Here is a 22808-nt window from a genome sequence, read left to right as displayed (position 1 = left end):
TGTATCAAATCTTAATATGTGATAAATTGCAAACTGTGCCTCATAACTAAAGATAAAGCAAGTCATCTTTGTAATAAAAATGCAGTTCCTTCTACCATTTCATAATTTTGTTAGTAGCATCAGGATTGATGATTCATTATTAAGTATTTGATTTCAAAAAGCATACTAGGATAATTTTTTAACAGTAGCATAGGAAGCTGCCTTATACATTGTTCCATCTAGACCAGTATTGTCTACACTGACTGGCAGCAGTTCTCCAGAGTTTCAGACACAATCATTTACAACCCTACCTGGAGATGTCAAAGATTGAACTTGGACTCTACTCCCCTAAGCTACAGCCCTTGCCCAATTGCCCAGTACTCTTGGATAATTTATATACCTAACACTAGAAAATGTATTTGAGTAGGTGAGGAACATTCAGGTGCCTTCCTCAAACTCTTCCTCAGCTCTGCTTCCAGGTGTGCACTTTATATTGGACAAAGGGTAGGGGTCCTTGGGTCCATCAATCTAGGTTGCCGGAAACTGGCTGAAATTACCGTCTTTACCATAAGCCTTGCAGGCTTTTTCTTTAGCTAAATATCAAAACTCCAAGCAAATAGAACTAATCTACAAATGTGTGTGTGTACTTTTTTGATTGGAGAACTACATCACAAAACTTGGAGAAGTTTGAAAACAGAAAGAAATTTGTGATCCAAATTGCATATTAGTTCAGCAAGTGCAAATTAAGTTCATTCTTTCTAAAACACGAACTAAATGAATTTCTCCCTGTCCCTGGTATAAGCCCAGTTACAGGATGAAATACCTTTATTAAAACTAGTTATGTGGTGAGGTGCTCATCTGATCATTTTGCTATTTATTCAGCTTAAAACAAAGTTTGCAAATTTATTATATAATTGCAAGCTGATCAGTACACTGAACAAGTGACATATGGCACAGCCTTGGCAAAGTCAAAAACTTTTAAGTCCTATTTATTTCCATGAAACAGACTTAAGTACATCTCAATTCTTAACAGTTAAATTTTGGCTGGACTGTGCCCATAACAATCACACAGGCAATCTGAATGAGGATGGATTTCAACCTACATCTGGCCCTGTACAAAAGTGTATATAAGATGATTTCAGAAGTGGTCACCTCTTGTTCACATTTTGTTTTTCAATAGAATGCATGTGCACCTGCATCATTCTAACTGCTAGGAAGGTAAAAATCAGTAGAAAGATTTCCCTTAACACGACTGGAGAAACCGCTTGTCATATGGTTGATACACAATGGGAAAGGATACTTCTAGTCCAAATTATAATGCCCAAGTGTATGGATGGGAAACCTGCTGGATCTTCTCTCACAATAAAATACTTAATACGATCACGAGATGCATGGAAGAACTTTTAAAAAGGATAATGTTGACTACATTTTGGCTTTTCTTAAACAATGTGGGACGGCGAAAATATACGCAACATTCAACTCTTGACAACCCTAAGCTAGGTACTGCTTTAAAAACATTCGTTTTTGAAAGCACATATGGATTTCAAAAGTAGAATATAGAGCTTATAATGTTTCAGGAAAGCTGTTGACATGCTACAATCCTATGTACATGTTCTTGGGAGTAAACCCCACTGAAATCAGCGAGACTTACTCCTGAGTATTCATGCTTAGGATTGCATTGCAAAAGAAGAAGAAGAAGAAGAGCCCTTCTGCATCAGTCCAAGGTTCATCTAGTCCGACATTCTGTCCACACAGTGGCCAACCAACAGCCTGTTGGAAACCCACAAGTAGGCCATAAGTGCAACAGAGAACTTCAGCTAGTGGGTGGTATAGAAATGTAATGAATAAATATATAAATAGCACCCTACCAATCATGGTCTCCAGCAAATGGTGTACATAGGTGTACTGCCTCTGACACTGGAGTAAATATAGCCTTTGGAACTAGTGGCCATTGATAGCTTTCTCCTCGAGAAGAGGATACTTGTTTGTTGTTTTCTTGGGCAATGTTGAATATTACTCATCTCTTCACAAAACTATTATAGAACCGGCTGCTATTCCTTTGAGATGGAAACTAAGCCTTTTCTATGAAAACGTACTTTTCTTTATTGAAATAAAGGCTTCATCTATTCTTCTTTTGATTGATGGATTCTTCAAAGTCACTTTTGCCTGTAGCACAAAAAAAGAAAGAATAATCCGACGACTTTATTAATTCCCCCGTGCTGATGCTCAAGACCGTTCCTCCTCCTTGCACTCCTTTATTGGCAGCAGGCCACAAGGCTATGACATTCAGATACTGAAGAACGCAACATGTGAGCATACCATTGTGAATAGTGCTGTGGGGTTTGGGGGAGGCAGGGGAGAGGAAGAAGACAGAGGAGTTCAATGAAATATGGCAATAAAAGGAGGCACAATTTCCCAGAACATGTCTGTTTGCAAAGCTCAGCACAACAGAAAGCTCTCACTTGAATATTAAGCTCCTTATGAGCGACACACTTGCCAACTTCTTATGGAATACAATAGTGGTAGAACAAGCATCAACTGCCTGTTGCATGGCAATAAACAGCATATTTTAAAGCCCATGCATCACAAAACCTACACAATAATTTATTATGCTGCCCTGTTCCAATATTAATTTGATGCATTCATGTATCTCATAGCACCCATGCAGAAGCTGGGAGCAGAGAAAGAATACACATTTTAAATAGACACACCGTGACATGTTTCCTTCTTAATAAGGTTAAGAGCTTCATTAGCTAACAGGTTTCAGGACAGAAATGTGTTCAGAATTCGGCAAAATTCTGTCATACTCCAGCATAAAAAAGAAATAGTACCCAAATCAGTGTTCTGAAAATAGGGAGCATCTTGGTTCTCACCTCCTCCAGCTTACGCTGAAGCCTTTTAAGGTAGTAAAAGCTCTGACAACAACTGCTTAAGCTTTGTGATGATACAGAATATCCACAAAAATTCCGGCTGCTCAAGGAACAAGGTTGACCGTGACAAAATGTTCCTAGAACAGCTTCTATGAAAAGAGAGCTTTCATTTTGACTAGGATTAAAACATCACAAAGGCTCTAGAACAGCCTTCCCCAACCTGGTGCAATTGTTTGGACAACAAGTCCCATCAGCCCTAGGCATTGGGTATGCTGGCAGGAATTGATGGAAGTTCAGTCCAAAACATTTGGAGGGTACCAGGTTTAGAGAAGCTGCTCTAAGAAAAGAGGAAGAATAGGCAGTGCGATACAGAAAGTTCAGAGAAAGGCAAATAGAAGACAAAGGCTCAATTCACACAACACTCTTCTCTACTCAGTCGGAGCGGATACTCACCACACAACAAGTTCCAACTCCACTGTTGTGTGGGTGTGGCCTGTGGAGTGGAGTAAAAGTCAATGCAGCATTTGATTGACAGTTCCTCCACTTTTTTTCCTCCCGGTCCTCCCAATGGTATCCCATCAGCCATTGCTGCAAAAAAAAAAAAAAAAAAAACCAATCCCAGTGGCTCTCCTATAGTGGCACTCCCTCCTTTTGTCACTCTTGGCAGAGAACTCTATGGCCACTGGGAAACTTCACTCAACTCAACAGGAAACTCCATGGTGTTCTTCACACAATGGTTGTTCAGGAACTCTCCTCTGCACAGTGTGGAGTTTCAGGGTGGAGTGTGTTGGGTTTTTTTTTTTTAAAAAAAACTCCACCATGGGGTGGAGTTTTCCCGCCAGACAACACATTTTTCAACAGTGGTGTAACAACTCCACAGTAGAGTTCTAAAACCACCAAGAAAAGTGTTGTGTGAACTGAGCCAATGAAACCTGAGGAAAGATTCATGGGAGAACAGAACAATATAATTGCCAGAGAGGGGTCCTGTGCCTTTATGCATAACAAACAAAAAGCCTCTATCTCTGGACTCCACCTTCATGAACATTGTGGTCTAGTAATCCCAAGGGGGCTGTGAGGCAATAGCTTTGGGTGCTGAATATCATATATTTGCTTGAACTAAGATCAGCCAATTTTGCTTTAAGCTTCCATTTTTAATTGATTTATGCAGTGCTGTGTTTGACACTCGTATTGACCATGCTAATGGAAAGGCAGGATATATAATGCAATACAAAAATAAAAACGACAATGCTTGTGTGCAAATGTGTCAGAAAAAACACACACTCAACAGAGAAAATACTAACCTTCTGATAATTGTGAAGCAAAGCCCAAAGTGCAGACGCTCCTATTCTTTGAGCTACAGGGCTATCACTTTCCAGACAGGCCGATAGCAATGCAATAGCTTTATCTGTGAGGAAGACAAAAGACCACACATGTACCTAAGAATAGGCCATTATATCACAATCGCAGCTTTGCCAATGCATCCCTGAGGGTCATTTGTTTCTCTTTCTGTGATAAATATTACAACAGTACAGTAGGTTTATATAAATCAAAATAATTTAATTTCAACTAACACTTATGGCTTGTTCCATTAAAAAGCGCTCCTTGTAAAAAATAAACCTAGGAATAATAAATAAAGCCAAGACATTTCAGGTATCTTAACTTATAGGAAAAGTATGCCTTTTTTTTAGTTGGTAGAAAGGGTGTTGTGTGTCCTGATTGTTTTTGAAGTTTAGATGGCTGCTCTGGACAAGGCATGATGGGAGGTGTAGGCATTTCAGGCAAAAGGGAAAAAAAGTGGTTTATCACGAAGCTCTAATTTAAAATACAGTTCTTATTAACACCATTTCCCATTTATTCTAACAAAACAATTTACTAACTCAACCAAACTAAAAAAAGCCGGCCATCCTAAAGATGAATAAGCTGCAGACAAATTTGTTATTCATCAAATAATTTTTATAAATATTATTCACAGACCTGAGCAATGCTGGGCATATCAGCTACTACTTTAGTAAAGGAGAACAAGGGGGTGAGAATGAAGACACCGGTAATTGTTACCCATCCCCACAATTAAAATATATTACTTGGCTTCTCACACTAGCTCTTCTGGCAGTGTCTCCAAAATGTACCTGCCACTGCTTGAGGCCGCCCATTAACATTTTGTTCAGAAGACCACCAGATAGATTATGCTCCACTTCAATTATATTCAAGGAAGATGATGCAGTTGAATAGCGATTGCTTAAGGAAGGGGTTCGAGCACTAAGGTAACTCGTAATGGAAACGGATCAGAATTCTTTTGGAAGGCAGTACAGCTTCTTTATTCGCCCTAGAGAGAAATCTTGCCACAAGTAAACACTGTATTTTGTTACATTCAGCGTATATACTCCTCGCTCACAAAACGTGTGCAGGTTTCTTATGAATCCATTTGAAGAGGTGAAACAGCTGGGACCTGATTTGCAAGGGGACTTGGAAGAAAAAGCAGTTTCTCCCATAAAACAGTCACTTCTTTTTAAGGCTTCAAAATAATCTCATTTTACTAAAATAAAAATAAGACTGATATGAGGAGGGGAAGGTGAGAGGGAGAAGGCCCACCCGCTTCACCAACCATACCATGTGCCCTTTTTGTTCAACCATGACACGCCATTTGCTTCACCACCTATGGCAATACAGGAGCTAGTTAAATGCTGCTCCAACTTTGATATTTCACACCAGAAAATATACATGGTAATTATGCTGCTCAGTATGCTGATGATATGAAGATTTGTTTCTCCTTTTCATCAGATTCAAGCAAAACTGTAGCCCCCCTTACACATTACTCACATGAAAAATGTCGGTATGTTGAAAGGGATAGCAGAACTGTGCTGCTGGCCTCAGTCCTTATATTGAACAGCTCCAGTCTCACCCCACTAGGTTTGGATGTCTGAGCTAGGAACATTACCACAAGAGCCAGAGTCCCAATCATGTATGGTTCCAGCTCCCATTGATAACTGCATGCACAGGCTTCTTCCATTCTGATATCAACTTACAAAGTATGGATCCCCCCTGCATGTAAGTAATGTGCAAAGGACTAGGGAAAGTCCTGAATCAGTATCTGTATATTGATTCCAATGTCAAGCCAGACAGAAGTTCAATTAGCAGGTGATTCATCTAACAGGACAGTAGTTTTCAACCTGTTTGGGATTACATTTCCTCTAAAGAACCAGGTTCACAGTCAGTACTGAGAGATACAGCATTGTCACTGCAAGATGTAGTGGATTCTGTAGCACACAGCACTTTTTACTCGCCAAGGCTGATACGTCAGCACCAAACCTTCCTGGCCACCATTATCCATACTCTGGCAACCTCTAGATTGGACTACTCCAGGGGTAGGCAACCATTTTGGGCTATGGGCACATTTGGCAATTTGAAAAACTATTCTGTGCACCACCACAAAATGGAGGCTACTCGGAGGCATGGCAAAGGACAAGTAATCTGCTGAAAAGGCTGAGTACAAGGCAGAGGTGGGGACTGAATGCCAACACACCAAACAACTTATTTGAACCCACAGTTTTCAACATCAACAGAAAGATTTCACAGTAATCTCAGCTGTCAGTCAGAAAATGTGTTAATTAACAAAAACAAGTAGGAGGGATAGGGCACTTTGGTGGGCATCAAAGAAGGACTCTGGGAGTACATTGGTGCCTGCAGGTGCCACATTGCCGACCCCTGGATCACTGCAATGCACCGTATTATATATGAGTCTGTCTTTGAAGACATCCCAGAAACATCAATAGTACAAACATAGCTGCTAAGCTTCAAACTGACTGTCTATAAAGGAACATAAAGATTGATGAAAATGTCAACCCAGTGTGCGGCCGCTGTAAAGAAGGCAAACTCCATGATAGGTATAATTAGAAAAGGTACTGAGAATAAAACTGCCAGTATCATATTGCCTTTATACAAATCTATGGTGCAACCACACTTAGAATTATGGAATTCATTACCACAAGATGTGGCGATGGCCATCAATTTGGATGGTTTTAAAATCCAAATTCCTGGAGGAGAAGGCTATCAATGGCTACTAGTCCTGATGGTTATGCACTACCTCTAGTATCAGAGGCAGTAAGCCTATGTGCACCAGTTGCTGGGGAACATGGGTGGGAGGGTGCTGTTACACTGTGTCCTGCTTGTGGGTCCCTGGTCGACAGCTGGTCAACAACTGTGTGAACAGAGTGCTGGGCTAGATAGACCCTTGGTCTGATCCAGCATGGCTCTTCTTATGTTCTTATCCTATTTTGCTTATGCTTAAAACAGCTATACCGTTAGGCACAATTCAAAGTGCTGGTCGCTACCTATTAAGCTATAAATAGCTTATGGACCAGCTATCTTTAAAAAAACCCTGTCCTTTATCACTTGAACCTGTCCAAAATCATCATTCTTCATCAGAGCCCTTCCTCTGGGTCACCTTGCCACATGAATATAGATCTCTCCCCAGTCACTCCCTGCTTTTCTCAACTGCAGAGCCTCACATGGGGAATGCCATCCGCAGAGAAGCTCATCTGCTGCCGACGTTGGCATCTTGTTGGTGCCAAGCAAATACTTTTTTCTAAAAATTGTCCAGATAGTCTAGCATGTTTTATAGCTGGACATAATTGTGTTTTAATACCTTTGGGGTTTTTTCACTGATTTTATAGATCCTGCTCTACAATTTTATATTTCCATTTTACTGAGCTTGGTTGTAGATATTTTATTTTAAGATCTACGCAGCCCAGAGTCTTGTACAGAAGTGGGGGTTTATAAATCTATTAAATAAATTACTGGGCACAGTGCTAAAACATGTAACCTGTTAACTTCAGTGTGGAAACACCTTGGCCAGCTCCCTGAGTAAACTTACAGGATGTTCTCAAATGGGAATTCCAAAATATTGTATTACCATATGGATCAAAATTAATTTAAATATATACATTAATTAATATATAAATCACGTTTGCTCATATAAAAAGCCTTACATATAAAGTGTTCGTCAACAACCTACAGTACCATGAGATAGCCATAGTGCACCTTGGCAACAGTCTAAAAAAGGCAATCAGTATTTACCATTAGCTAGTATCTTTGGTTTGTTGGCTGGGCTAAAGCAGGTGTTGTGCAGAATCAGAAGGATTATGTTTGGATTACTTCGGTGCTTGAACTTGGCCATCTCTATAAGTTGATCTAAGCTACCATTCAGCTTCACAATCATTTGCTGCCCATCTTCTCCAAACGATAAATTCAACAGGAGCTTTAGCCAAGCAACAGCCGGCACACCAAGGCTTTTATTTCCTCCTTTGGGCAATGACAGTGACAAGAAGTTCTGCAGGAAGTTATTCTGGAGTATGACAGAAACAAAATATGCATTACTAAGTAACATCCTTCCACAGTTCTCCTACGGGGGGAAAAAGTTTCCTACAAAAGTCCCAATTTTTTCTTTGAAAACACTGAACAAGACATTGCGTTCTGAAGTTTTGACAAATTAGCTGAGCGGCCCTTCACATTGTAGCATTTGGTTCCCATTAACACATTGCTTCAGCCTGATCACAGCCTCAATTGATGATGTCGGTCTACACAAAACATGTCATTTGCCAAAACGTCCTGTATTTATGAAAAATTCAACACTACCCCCAAACCGGAATGCTGTTTTCACAATTTCAATAATTCAGTCAGCAAAAAATAACATACCTTATCTTCCTACACTGATTAGTCAAACCAGTTTATGAATAGTAATCAGTAAAAGTAATTACAATTGGACATGTTATTACAAAGTTATATTCAAGTTGCAGCCCAGTGTAGATGCACATAATTAACAGATAATTAGTAACTAGACTGAAACATACAGGCTTAAATCCAAACTACCAAACATAGAAGGAGAACAAATATGCATGAGTTCTTCCATGAACTCTTGAACAGGCTAGCGGAAGACTTCTTGCAGTGCAGCACAATGCTTGGGGGCTGTATTATAGTATGAAAAACATAGTCAAATAAGGAAAGATAGAGCATATAAACTCAAGTGTGCCTCTTCTTAAAGAGCTTCGTCTTAAGAGCTTGCACAAAATCTTGGGTAAATGAAAGACCTAATTTAGAGTGAGGGTAACTGTCTTCATACAGCCTTTTTCTGTAAGATCAGAAGAAGCCTTTCCATAAATAGAAGAGGCTGCCTGCAAGGTGGAAGGGGACCTTTGGATCCAAGCCACAGCATTTACATCCCGAGTGGTAAACCTGTGACCTTTCAGATGCTGTTGGACTCCGACTTCCATTAGCCCTAGTAACCATAACTAAAGGTCAGGGATGATGGTACCAGTAATGCATCATCATCTGCAGGACCACAGGTTTCCCATCCCTAATTTACACACTTGCTGCAAACACAGCCAGTGTGCTTTCTGTTTGGCAGGCAAAGGCCTCTTTATTCTCCCAGCTCTTAAGAGTTTTTACTCTTTAAGGGTGCAACCCTATGCAAGTTTAGATGGGGGAAAGTCCTACTGGGAGATGTAGGATGTTTTCCCCATCTAAACATGCATGCACATGCGCCTTAAGTCACTGCACATTTTTAGCTTTCTTACTTGCTTTTTATTGACTGGTTGTTTTATTGCTGCTGTATCTTCCTTTATGTTTTTTTTTTTAAATTTAAAAACCCCAAAATGATTGTTCAAGTACATTGCTTGTAGTGGTTTATTAGCTGTTCTCAATGCAATTTTGCCCAAAGTTGTGGAATATAAATTTAATAATAAAATCAATCAATCTACACACACTGGCCTTAAATATTCAGCAACTGGTTTAAAGTAGTTTTAACCATTGAAAGCTGTAAAATGACAACACAAACTCATCAAGACACAAAGAAGATCAACAATTCCTATTTCTACTCTGCTTGCTGTCTAAAAGGAACAGAGGTTGGGAGACTGGCTTGTTCCACCCATTGCCTTCTTTCAAGAAGTGGGAAAGTCATAAGCTCCCAGAAGAGGGAGGGAATTGTCTTAATGATGAACTGCTTTGAGAAAGTTTCCGACAGCGTTCATCAGACATTACGCAGGAAATTACTGCGCTATTCAAAGAAGAATTATTGCATCAAAACAAACCAATCATTTCTGGAGAAAGGCACATTCCATGCTTTTCATTTACAAGATAACTGCACTGACATGAGAAAAAGATGCAGCAAAGATCAGAAATAAAGATCAGGGAATTGAGAACCCACCTTCCCACAAAGAGCAATGCTGACACATGACAAAGTATATTTTGCAATGTATATAATTAATGTCTAAATGTACTGGAGCTGTATGCACAAATTATACTTATAATCTTACTTTAAAGCATACAACACTGAGAGCTGGCGATGTGGCACAGAAGCAGAAAAATCAGCTAGGCGAACAGGGTGCACCATTTAGACATTTTGACTGAATAGACAATAGGTTGGCTGATGAGAGCATGCTTGTCTGGTACTTCGGCATTTGCACCCATTCCTCTATGCAACTGATGTCAAACTACACATACTTAAAGGCACTTGCTTTGAACAATTTGAAGTCAGGGGCCACAATCCAGAGGCACTGCTACAACCAACATTAATTTATTTTAATATAGTATAGTGTGAAGATTCAGATAGCAAAAACAATAAGGGCAGGATAAATTACAAGATGGAACACATTAAATTAAACATTTATAGGTATAATATGCATATATATATATATATATATATATATCAGTATTCAATATCAGCACACTGCTAGTACAAACCAACTCGAGTGCAACGTAGTTAGCACATCCTAGGGAAGGGGAAAAAGTGGTGATTTGCCACCGAAATTTGGCCCTTTGTCTAGGAAGCGCCAATAACACTGTGCTAGCATTTGTTTATGCTAGCACAATGGCATTAGTGGTAGTGTTACTGGATCCTGCATATCATTGGATTCTAGAACATAAGAAGTGCCCTGCTGGATCAGACCAAGGCTCCATCTAGTCCAGCACTCCGTTCACACAGCGGCCAACCAACCATCAGCCAGGGATGAACAAGCAGGACATGCTGCAACAGCACCCTCCCACCCAATGTTCCGCAGCAACTGGTGCACACAGGCTTACTGCCTCGAATACTGGAGATAGCACACAACCATCAGGGCTAGTAGCCATTGATAGCCTTTGCCACAGGAATTTATCCAACCCCCTTTTGAAGCCATCCAGATTGGTGGCCATCTTGTGGTAGAGAGTTCCATAATATAACTATGCAGTGTGAAGAAGTACTTCCTTTTATTTGTCCTGGATCTTTCTATCTACAGTATCTATCTATCTATCTCTGAACAGAAGCTTTTCTTAACAATATATTTGTATTTTTTTCATACATTTTGCCTGCATTTTGATACTATGATTCAATACCATCATAAATCTCAATCTTCTGTTCACATTTTTCTCCTTGAACTACACCACTTGGGTGTCTTCATTTCTTTACTTGGATTTGCGCAACAGCTACATCTCTTTCTCAACTTTAGAAATAAATTCAAGACAGTTCCTGCCTACCTTCTGAAGAACCCCTTTACAGTCATGAGATACAACTAGGTTAGCCAGTAGATTAAAGGTCATCTGCTGAATTACACTGTTCTCAGTTGGAGTTTGAGATGCTAACTTCACAATGCTATGCATTAGCGAGTTCCCAGCTGCAGTTCTTTGGGCTGTTTGAAGGGGAGACAATCCACCACTGGATACACACAGAGAGCCACAGCCTTTAAAGATTGAAGCATAAGAATTAGGAAAAACATACTTTATAGTTTCCATATAGATAAGCATTTTATCAATTTCATTTTCATTTATAAAGATATATTTTTAAAAAAGTTGTAAGCATATAAATAACCTCTTAAAATGCTATTTAAAACTGCCTTGTTTTATTAGCTTTATTATTACAAGTTGATTAGAGAAGAAAAATTTCGTTTCAAGCTTCTTCGAAATATGAAACATATTAATATTGGGTTAGTATAAATAACCAGAAATATTAAAGATTAGAAGATATATAGATACATTCCTTTACAACAGAGGATTAGAATTATATTTGAAGAATTGTTCATGTATAATAGGCCTTATGGCACAATCCTGTCACACGCTTTTGCTTATTTACCTTTTGCTTACCCTATTTCTTCGATTGTAAGATGCCATCGATTGTAAGACGCACACTAATTTCAGTACCACCAGCAGAAGAAAAAAAAACCTAAGATACACCCGCGATTCTAAGACGCACCCCAGTTTTAGAGATGTTTATATGGGAAAAAAGTGTGTCTTAGAATCGAAGAAATAGGGTATATATCTTTCTCCAGCTGTAGGTATTAAAAATTCAGATAGTCCATGCAGTGAAAAAAGCCAAGTTTATAGAAAGAGATTGTGTGTGTTTAACAGCTACTTACAAAGAAATGGTATTCATACACTGAGCAAAGTGCATGCAGTTAGAATCCAGTTATTACATATGGGACCTGCAAGAAAATGCTGCTATATTTCTTCACCTCCTAAGAGCAGTAGCCTTGTATAGGACTCCAGCCAGCCAGTTCCCCCGAACATGACATTCCACTGGTTTTCGTTTTCTACTGACACTAAACATTCTGCGGATACTGAGTGTACTTATCTGTTGTTTTGTTCCCTTAGGATATTTTAAATGACCTTTTTCTAACTCCTGCAAACTTGGGGGTTCCTGAACAAGCTATTATCTCCTGTTCCCTCTTCTGGCTCTAATCCTGACAGCACTCACCACCTGAGTGTGCTATTAGAAGCAGCAATTCATGGTTTTAGAAATGCTGAATATATAGCAAGAAGGGCTTTGCCACACACAACACACAATTATAGAATCCACTGTCACAAGATGTAGTGATGGAATTAGACATTCAAGAAGGATGGATCTACCAAAGGCTATATACTTTATATTTATAAAACACTGTCGTAAGACATAACAAGCATTAATAATTTTCTACCATCAAATGTTGGAAATCTAATCATGTAAAGTAATATTAATTAAAAACAGAGCCACTAAGGTATGATTTCTTTAAATGACTGCAGAACTTTAAAGTGTACAACAAGCGTAGGGCTCTTGAAAATAACCTTAAAAGTCATTTTTGAGGATGGAAGCTACCTACATCTTCTTTGTCACCCTATATGCAATTGATCTGGCACAGGTGCTAGCCTTTAAAACACTGATCCCAATACAAATTTTTTTAAAGAGAGCTTCGGCTATAGGGCAGTGAAAAATGTAATAAATAAATAAATAAATAAATAATAAACAAACATGGTATCATGGCATTAATGTGTTTGGCCATATCTCCTATGTTTAGTCATAACTTTGCAAATAACAATCCAATCTGAAAATTCAGTACATCAGTTATAGGAAATGACTTGGCTAATAAATATGTGAGGGTTAAAAAAGCTGTGAGGGACAGTTGAAATGGTATGCCATTCCATGGCCGTGTTGTTGCCAGAATTTTTGGTATTTTTGCTTGAGTACTTATAGCACTTATCACCAATCAAAAATAGATTTCCACTGCTATTATGTTTGGTAGCACAGCTCCATACCTTCAATTTGACGTACAGTATGTCCAATTGGTTCATTGTTTACAGAGCTGTGACAGTTTTTCTGAAAGTAGCCTGACCAATCCCATTCATGAGGTCTTGAAAACGACCTTGAATGTTATTCTTTTCAGGGTGGCATCCACCCACATCATCTTTGTTAGCTAAGTATAACTGACCTGGCATGGAGTCACTGCTCTTATCATGCCAACTCATTCTCTAAAGCACTTTCTAGATGTTGGCTGGCCTAATAGGGAGGGGAAAAGACAGCACATATATCCCTTCTTCCCACCACCAGAGCAGTAGCAAGGTAAACTGCTGGACATTTGGAAGATAAGTGGATGGGTGGGGAAGGAATGGAATTGAGTTCTTCTCCAGATTAGATTAAAATGCAAACCAAAGAAGAACTTGTGGGTAATAATGCTTGCCTTATATTTGAGGTAAGAATTATGGAAACATCTCTAGTATTAACGATTTCTCATCAATGGATTTTTTTCCACAGTAAAGTGCATACATATGCTGGAACCATGAAGAACCATACATTCAAATTTGATTGAATGTATGAATACAATTGCAGACTTCGGATCCTAGCTATGGCTACAAACCTAAAAGCTATTGCAGTCTTGTCTAAGTCCTTGGGCTAGTTGATTGATTCTTTTCTTTAAACATGCCATGACATATTACAAACTGCTTTTCAATGTCCCCTTAGCTTATAAATAGCAGATTATGATGTGACATATAAGGCTGCTTTTTGAAAACAATAGCCCAAAGCCTGCCCCAAGCACGCAGAATTTTGGGCATGTTCTTTGGATCATCATCAAAATATATAATTTAAACTGATGCCATGTTTTATACTAACAGGAAATTAAAGCTACATATGTAATGATGCACAGAGTAACATATCTTCAGAATCAATTCACAAGAGAAATTACAGCTTTCACGAACATATGTCAAACTATTTTTAAATACAAAAACTCATTTGCCTTCCATGACAACTTGTCATGTTTAGAATAACATTTTACATTTCCCCCTATTATGCTTTAGGTTTAGATATACTCCTACAAAAGAAGTTGTAAGTAGAAATAGAACCATTAACCTCATAACTACTAATCATATGTTAATACAAAGAATTTCACCACTGGGGATAAAGTCACTCATATATTCACATACTGTAGAGTTAAGTGAACTAGCCACCCACATTAGAAGCTAAGCGTTGCTAGGTGAAATAGAGATCACTTTATCAAAAAAAAATTGTCAGAAACTTTTGTAACTTTTCTTTCTTTGGAGGAACAATACAGTACTAATGGCACTGTTTTTTCCTTTAATTTAAGGCTGTATCCTGGTGGTGTGGATATAATGTTAACACCAATTGCCTGATATTCCATACAGGTGCAGTCACTGTACATATCAAAGAAGACTTATCGATGAAGCATACATTTTAATTGATAGGATGAAACTATAAATGCCATGTAGAGAACACTGTGCTGGTATTACTATTTACAGCCTACACCTAAAATGTTGGAAATACATTTGCTTGGAGGCGGTGGGGGGATGCATAAAGAGAACTGAAAGGAATGCTGTCAAAGGATGAATACATTATATCAAAACATTGCTTAAGCAGGTAGGCATGCATGGTATATCAGTTTTCATTCATATTTGAAAGGTAGGTGATATGAGAACATTCATTTGCACAGCGCAAGGGATAGAGAATACAGAACAAATGCTAAATGTAGGTACTCATGTCCTTTTTCTTTCATCACCGTAGCTTTCAGTTCAATTAATGCATTAGGGCCACTTGCAATATAGGAAATAATGTCAGAAGCGTCTCCCACCTGAAGGATAGTTTGCAGTGTAGACACAAAGCAAATGCAGAGCTGTTTGCATCAATGAGTCATCCATTAAAAGCCACGGCCACAGAGAATGGAAAACAGAGGTAAGGTGAGTTCCACGAGCTGCTGCCTGCCAGACAGGGACAAGAAGACAATATTGAAAACTGCTTTTAGAAGTAAAATTGTGAGTGAAACTTTAAATCTAATGGCTCAACAGCAGCATGACATCGTCCTTAGAGGGGGAAAATATTGTCTCATCTTGTGAGTAAGGAACATGGAAGACACTATTTTTAAACTTAGCGCAGCGTGAGGATGCCATTTTGAGGCACTTACCAAGCTCAAAAACAATGTAAGTCAGCCTTCCCTAAGGTGGAAGAGAATCAGTGGGAGTGTAAGTGCCCCATTAGATTATGCCTCTGGTGCCCTCCAGATTCTTTGGACTACAATTTTCAGCATCCCTGTCTATTGGCCATGTTGGCAAGAACTGATGTGAGTTGAAGTCAAAAACATCTGGAGGGCACCAGAGGCAGAATCTACCTTTCCATTGACTCCTTTCCACCTCACCAATTCCCTTCTGCAAGCTGTGGGTCCCACCGATTCTGTTGTGCAAGTGGGTCCCCCACTTCCGTGAATTTTTAGCGCTTCCTAGAAGAAGCCTTAAAATGAGTGGAAATGCTTGTTTCTGGAAGGAAGCAGGTCAGCAGAGCTCCCTTATGCAAGCTCTGCCGACCTGCCTCATTTTGGGTTGCCCTGGAAGCACTAAATTGATGTTGGACAGGCGGTGGGGGTCACTTGCCCAACAAAACTGGCGGGGCATAAGAGAGGCAGCATAAGCCTGCCACACTGGATTCTGTCCCAGATTTGAGAAGGTTGCCACCGTAAGGTATAGATGGAGATTCACAATCAATGATCAGCCCCTCCCCCACCCCTCATATCATTGCAAGTTGAACTTTTCATAGTGTGGAATCCCCTGGACATAAAGCCAGGAGCACGATTATTCCTCACACTTCTCTCAGCAACGGTATCCTCCGTGAGAGAGGGCCCCACCCATACTGAAGTCGCATGTTGCGCGTCTCCTTGGTTTCTTACTTTGCAGTATTCATTCCGAAAGAAGCAATTTCTTAGGAGCTGCATGACAAGCTTTAATTCTTTGCTGAGGTTATCATCCTAGTGGAACAAAAAATGGTTTAGTTCCATATCAACCCAGAATTGACTGTAGGTGACATATGTAGCACTTCTTGCTCCTGGACTTATTTTGCCACACTCCAATTGCACCTGACCACCTTACCTTTCAAGCGGCTGACATTCTAACTGCTCTGCGAAAAAAATATTGAAATTCAACTTCCACCTAATGTAGAGACGTATTTCAGTTCTATCACACATAAAGGAACAGAGATACAATTCATGATCCATAATAAATGTTAGGTTTTCAATCACAGCAAATCTATGGGCCGATAATAAAAGGGATTGCTCTCAAAAGAGCAATGAGATGGGTTGAAGTGAGATGAAGAAATGCAGGTGGGAGTGGGGGAACTCATGCATCGTGATTGCAAAAGGTTCAGCAGGTTTGCCCTTCCATATGAAAGCACATGTTAGCGCAAATTCCTTTGTAATAAAGCAGTTTTATTTTTGAATACTAAATATGAACTATAAAGATCCCTCAGCAGAAAGCCTTCTCCGTGAGCCCCTGCCAAAGGAAGTGAGGCAGGTGGCTACTAGGAGGAGGGCTTTCTCCGCTATGGCACCCCGGTTGTGGAACGAGCTCCCCAGAGAGGTCCGCTTGGCGCCTACACTGTACTGCTTTCGTCGCCAGCTGAAGACCTTTTTATTCACTCAATATTTTAACACTTAATTTTAACTTAAATTTAAATTTTACTGTTTTAACTCTGTATTTTAATCCTATATCAACTTTGCTGTGTGGTTTTATCCTGGTTGCGCTTTTTATACTGTATTTCGTAATTGTGTTTTAAACTGTTGGGTGCTTTACTGTGGTTTTAATTTTTGTGAACCGCCCAGAGAGCTTTGGCTATTGGGCGGTATAAAAATGTAATAAATAAATAAATAAATAAATAAATAAAGTATTTGCATATGCATACAACTGGGTTTCATCACAATGTGACCCAGTTCACATGATTACTGGCACCCATCGTGGCTTAAATAAGCCACGGTGGGTCCCAGCCGCCATTGTGAATATTCAAACCCCTGTGGGTAGTCGCCATGGCTTATTGTGACATGAGAACCCTGGCAGAACAGCTTGTTACCAGGGTTAACAAGACACCCCAGAGCCCTACTGCAGCCCATGAGTTCTGCAGTGACTTGTTACCCATCACACAGGAGTCAACAACTGACTAGACACCACCTTGAAGCATATTATCTTTCCTAAGGTTGGAATCTTAAACAGACTTACTGAGGAATAAGCACTATTAACCACAGTGGGACCTCCTTCTGGGTAAACATACACAGGATTGTGCAGAACAATCTGAACAGAAGGAACAAAGGTCAGAGGATTCCATACTTTTAATATCCAGTTTGTAGAATTTATTTACCCTTTTCCTTTGGATTGCTTTTCCAGGCCTCAAGGAATCAAGGTTCATTTGTGCATGAATGTGTTTCATCTGCTCCAAGCAGGTCTCTATGAGATTAGCTGTAATGAAAAATGCATTTTATTAAACCGCTTGTCCACACTGAAAAAATAACTGCCAAATGTGCAAGTAAGACATTAGACACTGAATATAAAACTATTAAGGGAACAATCCTAGGCATGTTTAGACAGAAAAAGTCCCTACAACTCCCAACATCCAACCATGGCTGGTTGTGGGATGCTGGAACTTGTAGGACTTTTATCTGTATAAACATACGTAGGATTGTGCCTTAAGTAACTTTTTTGCCTTTATATGGTGCAACCCTATGCAAGTTTAGACAGAAAAAAGTCCAGAATTCCCTAACCAGCCATTTCTAAACATGCATAGGATTGTGCCCTAAAGCTCTTTATATTATTGAAATTGAATTATCCAAATGACAAGCATAAGCATCCAAAGCCTAATTTAAATTTGAAGATACTATGTTCAAATTTAACTAAGCAATCACTCCCTTGAATAGTGAACTCAGCGCCCCCGTGCCAACAGAAGCAGAGCCAAAAGATGACGGAGCTATTAGCATATGCAGAGGATGCTTTAAATATCAAATCAAAAGGGGGGAACCATTCCAAAAAGCAGCCCAATGTGAATTTAGCCATGGAATGTTGAGAATCAAGAGTAAAAGGAAAATGGAAATGTAACGGGATGGAAAATAAATTGCCTTCTTAGAGCCCCTAATAGCGTATTGTAGCCTTGCTCAACCTGGTGCCCTCCAGATCCTTTGAACTACAACTCTCATCAGCCCCATCCAGCACAGCCAATATCAAGGATTATGGGAGTTGTAGTTCAAAACATCTAGAGGATACCAAGCTCAGGAAAACTGGCTTATAATATTCTGGAGAAAGGCATGACTGTTGAACTGCACACCCTGAACAACAGCAATCCTATTAAGAGATGAGGATACACTTCAAAGAGTTTGTTACATGCCTCATTGTTTAACTTGGTAGCTTAACACAGTGTCTTCAATGTCTAGAAAACTCAAGTGCCACTAACACACAGTAAGCCCAAGAAAGTCACTGAGGAGACAGAACTGGGATGGGACCCCCATGCAACTCAGAGCAAAAATAGATGTGATGCTATTCATATCTTTAGTCCTGACATTCAAGGTATTAATGAATACGGAGGCAGTGGGAGGGGGAAGAAACTGATCAGGGTCTTGGTATGGGGGAGGAGGCGAGGGGCAGTCTTGATCAGAATCTCTTTCAAGCCACACCTATGATTCACAAGAGGATCTAAACTACATGCTGAGACTTGTGTTGGGTAGAGGTTTGTTATTTGGCCAAAATAACCAACGCAAATAACCAACACTGTGCAGAATTGGCTATTTGAACCACCACTGGTTATTGTGTTATGTGGAGGGCACCGTTGGTTATTTCCTTGGTTATTTTGTCAGTCACAGAGTCGCAAGGCAAGAGTGGTCAAAAGCAGTGGCTTCTGCTCTAGTCTAGCTGGCAAGACAGTTTTGGCAGCAATGGTTGATGGGATATTAGTAGGAGGACTGAGGAGTGAGAGAGGGTGGGGGATGAGTGAGTCACCTCAGTATGGACTAATAGTCAACTCAACGGTGATCCTAATCCACATGATGGTTGATTATTATCATGTTGCGTATGGAGTACCCTCGAGATAAACAACTGTCGAGTTGATTATTACCCCACCGTTGACTATCGTGTTGTCTGATAGTCAGCCCCAAGTATCAGTAACTCACCTGTTCAAGGGCATTCTAATGACAATGCATTGCTGCTCTCACCATCTAGGTCTTTATGGCTTGTGTGTCTATGTCATATGGGGCAGGGAAGGGTAGGAAGAGGGAATGAACACTTGATATTATAAATGCAAAAATATATGAATTTTCAGCTTTTTGTAAAAATGTGTGTGCTTCACAAGGCAGTACTGGCTCAAAGTAGGTCCACCTTGGGAAGATGGCAGAGCCCGTTTAGTGGTATGTAGAATAAAAGCAGGCAAAATGGTAGTCTATATTTAATTTTGGATTGGAATGTAAGCAACAGCCTACAATCTAATTGCCATACTCTTTGCATTTATAACTTTGACATGTCGTAGAAAGTAGACCCGAAAACACCTGCCTTACGTAGGACATGTAAGGGTGTTGCAGTGTTGACAAACCAACTTTTCATGTTTATTACACAGTAAGGGCAACCTGATTTAAAGCATATTGCTGAAACATGACAGGAGCTACCTTCCAAAGCACACTTCTGGGCACTTTTACTGACAGCCAAAAGGGGAAGCAAAGCACTTGCAGCAACTCGTTTCAGCACATCTTGAAAGGATTTGCCTTCATAGCTCTACAAATAAAACAATATTGGTCACCAAATGGAAATATATATATAAACGAACACATACTAGAGAATTTTCCACAGCACCCATCCACAATTTTCACTTATACATGTCTTGTTAAGAGTTTGGATTTCAATTACACACTTGTATCTCTTTCTTAGGGCACAATCCTATGCCTGTTAAGACATCAGACATTGTATTTAAAATGATTAAAGGAACAATCCTATGCGTGTTTAGACAGAAAAAGTCTCTACAACTCCCAGCATCCAGCCATGGCTAGCTGGGGAATGCTGGAAGTTGTAGGACTTTTTTCTGTCTAAAAAGGCAAAGGACTGTGCCCTTATATACCCTGTATTAGAAGGGGACTTTTAGGGGAACATCAGACATCACAGAGGTATCTTACCCATGTGCAAGAGTGTGGGGTGTGCGAAATTCCTATAATGTAACACACAGCATGAGCAGAAAAAGAGGGGGTCACTGAACTATTTCCTGCCCCACACCTTCCCTCTCAAAACACCTTCTCCATAGCTGTTTTTCTCATTGCTGGGGTTATTCTTCATATCAGAGCCCCACCAAGAGAAAAACTGCAAGGAAGAAGTTACATTACCAGATATATATGCTTTGAAATGAAATAGTCCTCTTTTTATCATTTGTATGAACCTGAGAATGAGAAGTGAATGAATTTCTTGAGAGGGCATTCTGCTATAGATGAATAAGTAAAGACATTTGGGAGATCACACAGTTTCATAGTTTAAATATTCAAAGCTTTTACATCAAGATAAACATTACAAAACAAGAGAGAATAATTGTGGGGTCAGCAGAAAACTGTGTAAGATAAGAAATGTATGAGATGAGACATGGCTGAAGACAATTGCATATTTCAAAGAGGCAGATGCCCAATTCCACAAAGCCAGGAACAGCCCCTCTGGCAGATGGCTACAGGACACACCCTGTGCAATTCCTGAAGACATCCCAAGAACAGACCACTGATCATTATAGAACTGACCACTGCCATTCTGACTAGGATCTGGCAGCTTGTGGTCAGGGTAACAAACGGTGTGAGATAAAGAACGCTTGGGCAACCCATCTCTCGAAGAGTGTAAAAAAAGTCAGGGAGAAGAAGCATCTTTGGGCAAAACCTTGGCAATCCAGGAGTCGCATGAAACTTTTGCTACCAGCCCAGCTCCATCCCTTCTGTACTCCTAGACTGGTCATCTAGGAGATCACATTACGCCATTCCTTTTCCGGCTTCATTGGCTGCCAGTCCAGGTCCGGGCCCGATTCAAAGTGCTGGTATTGACATTTAAAGCCCTAAACGGCTTGGGGCCAGGTTATCTAAAGGAACGCCTCCTCCCATATGTACCTACCCGGACCTTAAGATCATCTACAGGGGCCCTTCTCCGTGAGCCCCTGCCAAAGGAAGTGAGGCAGGTAGCTACTAGGAGGAGGGCTTTCTCCGCTGTGGCACCCCGGTTGTGGAAAGAGCTCCCCAGAGAGGTCTGCCTGGCGCCTACACTGTACTCTTTTCATCGCCAGCTGAAGACCTTTTTATTCTCTCAGTATTTTAACACTTAATTTTAACTTAAATTCAAATTTTACTGTTCTAACTCTGTATTTTAATCTTATATCAATTTTGCTGCGTGGTTTTATCCTGGTTGTGCTTTTTATACTGTATTTTGTAATTGTGCTTTTAACCTGTTGGTTGTTTTATTGTGGTTTGAATTTTTGTGAACCGCCCAGAGAGCTTCGGCTATTGGGCGGTATAAAAATGTAATAAATAAATAAATAAATAAATAAAATTCAGAGTACTAGATTCAGTAACTATATTCCTCCTCCACTGTGGAGAGAAAGAAAGAAAGAAAGAAAGAAAGAGAGAGAGAGAGAGAGAGAGAAAGCAAGAGAGAGAAAACACATGTACATGCACAAGCTATTTTCAATTTTGTATTTAACAAATGTGGTGTTCCTTGCCTTTTCCTCTATAGAAGAGTCTCACCGATTTTTTAAAGTAGGGCTGCATACAAAATGCCCCCTTGCTTTATCGCAATTCAGTGGCAACCCCATTCTAACACATGGGTCTGCAAGTTGCCATATCTAATTTTCCCCTCAGTAATATCTGCAAATTAACCCAATACCTCCTCAAAAGAGGCTGGAAGAACAGATACCTTCCACTCTGAAGTAACATTCATTTTTGCTCCCACTGATAAGTCATCATCACCTTTTCACTGACTGGTTATCTTTTTGTCATGATGACTATCAATTCTTTCAACTTCGATGCTTTCAAGCTATTTTTCCTCCTCACAATATATAAAAAACAGGCCCTCTTTTGTCTTCTTTGTTCTATGTACCTGGTTCTGAAATTTGTGTCTGCTTTGATTTTGCTACTCTTAACTCCTTTCCCTGCAATTATATGCCTTTAAAAAAGTAGCAAGTGAATTCAGCTGCTCCCATAGTGTTATGTGCCCTTTTCTTTCACAGAGAGATAGAGTTATTACCAAATTGTCAAAGAGCCTGTCAGTATGACAGACTTTATTTTCATTCCTCCCCAAAATCTCACTCTCGACCTATGACTTCTCTGCCTGTTCCGCCACAGTGCCTTCCGTCGATCTGCTCAGATGCCACCGTGAGTAAGCTAGCCACAATTTTCTAGGCAGCTACAGGGAAACTGCAGCATCAGA

The 22808-nt window shown here is 39.9% G+C and overlaps 1 protein-coding gene across 1 annotated transcript in view; it reads right to left on the bottom strand.

The window, feature by feature from the left end:
* The window catches only part of RTTN (rotatin), a 100672-nt gene that overhangs the window by 426 nt on the left and 77438 nt on the right, over positions 1–22808 (bottom strand). The window contains exons 41-48 of the mRNA XM_063130509.1: positions 20036–20141; positions 17752–17849; positions 16295–16372; positions 15209–15335; positions 11355–11557; positions 7923–8190; positions 4151–4254; positions 2076–2145 (exon numbers count right to left, since the gene is read on the bottom strand). Of these exons, the coding sequence (XP_062986579.1) occupies positions 2076–2145; positions 4151–4254; positions 7923–8190; positions 11355–11557; positions 15209–15335; positions 16295–16372; positions 17752–17849; positions 20036–20141 (1054 nt within the window). The remainder of the gene's footprint in view (positions 1–2075; positions 2146–4150; positions 4255–7922; positions 8191–11354; positions 11558–15208; positions 15336–16294; positions 16373–17751; positions 17850–20035; positions 20142–22808) is intronic.

The sequence above is a fragment of the Elgaria multicarinata genome, chromosome 7 (assembly GCF_023053635.1).
Source record: "Elgaria multicarinata webbii isolate HBS135686 ecotype San Diego chromosome 7, rElgMul1.1.pri, whole genome shotgun sequence".
NCBI classification, from domain to species: domain Eukaryota; kingdom Metazoa; phylum Chordata; class Lepidosauria; order Squamata; family Anguidae; genus Elgaria; species Elgaria multicarinata.
Note: the sequence above shows the minus strand (reverse complement) of the source record. Positions and strands in the feature narration are given on the sequence as shown.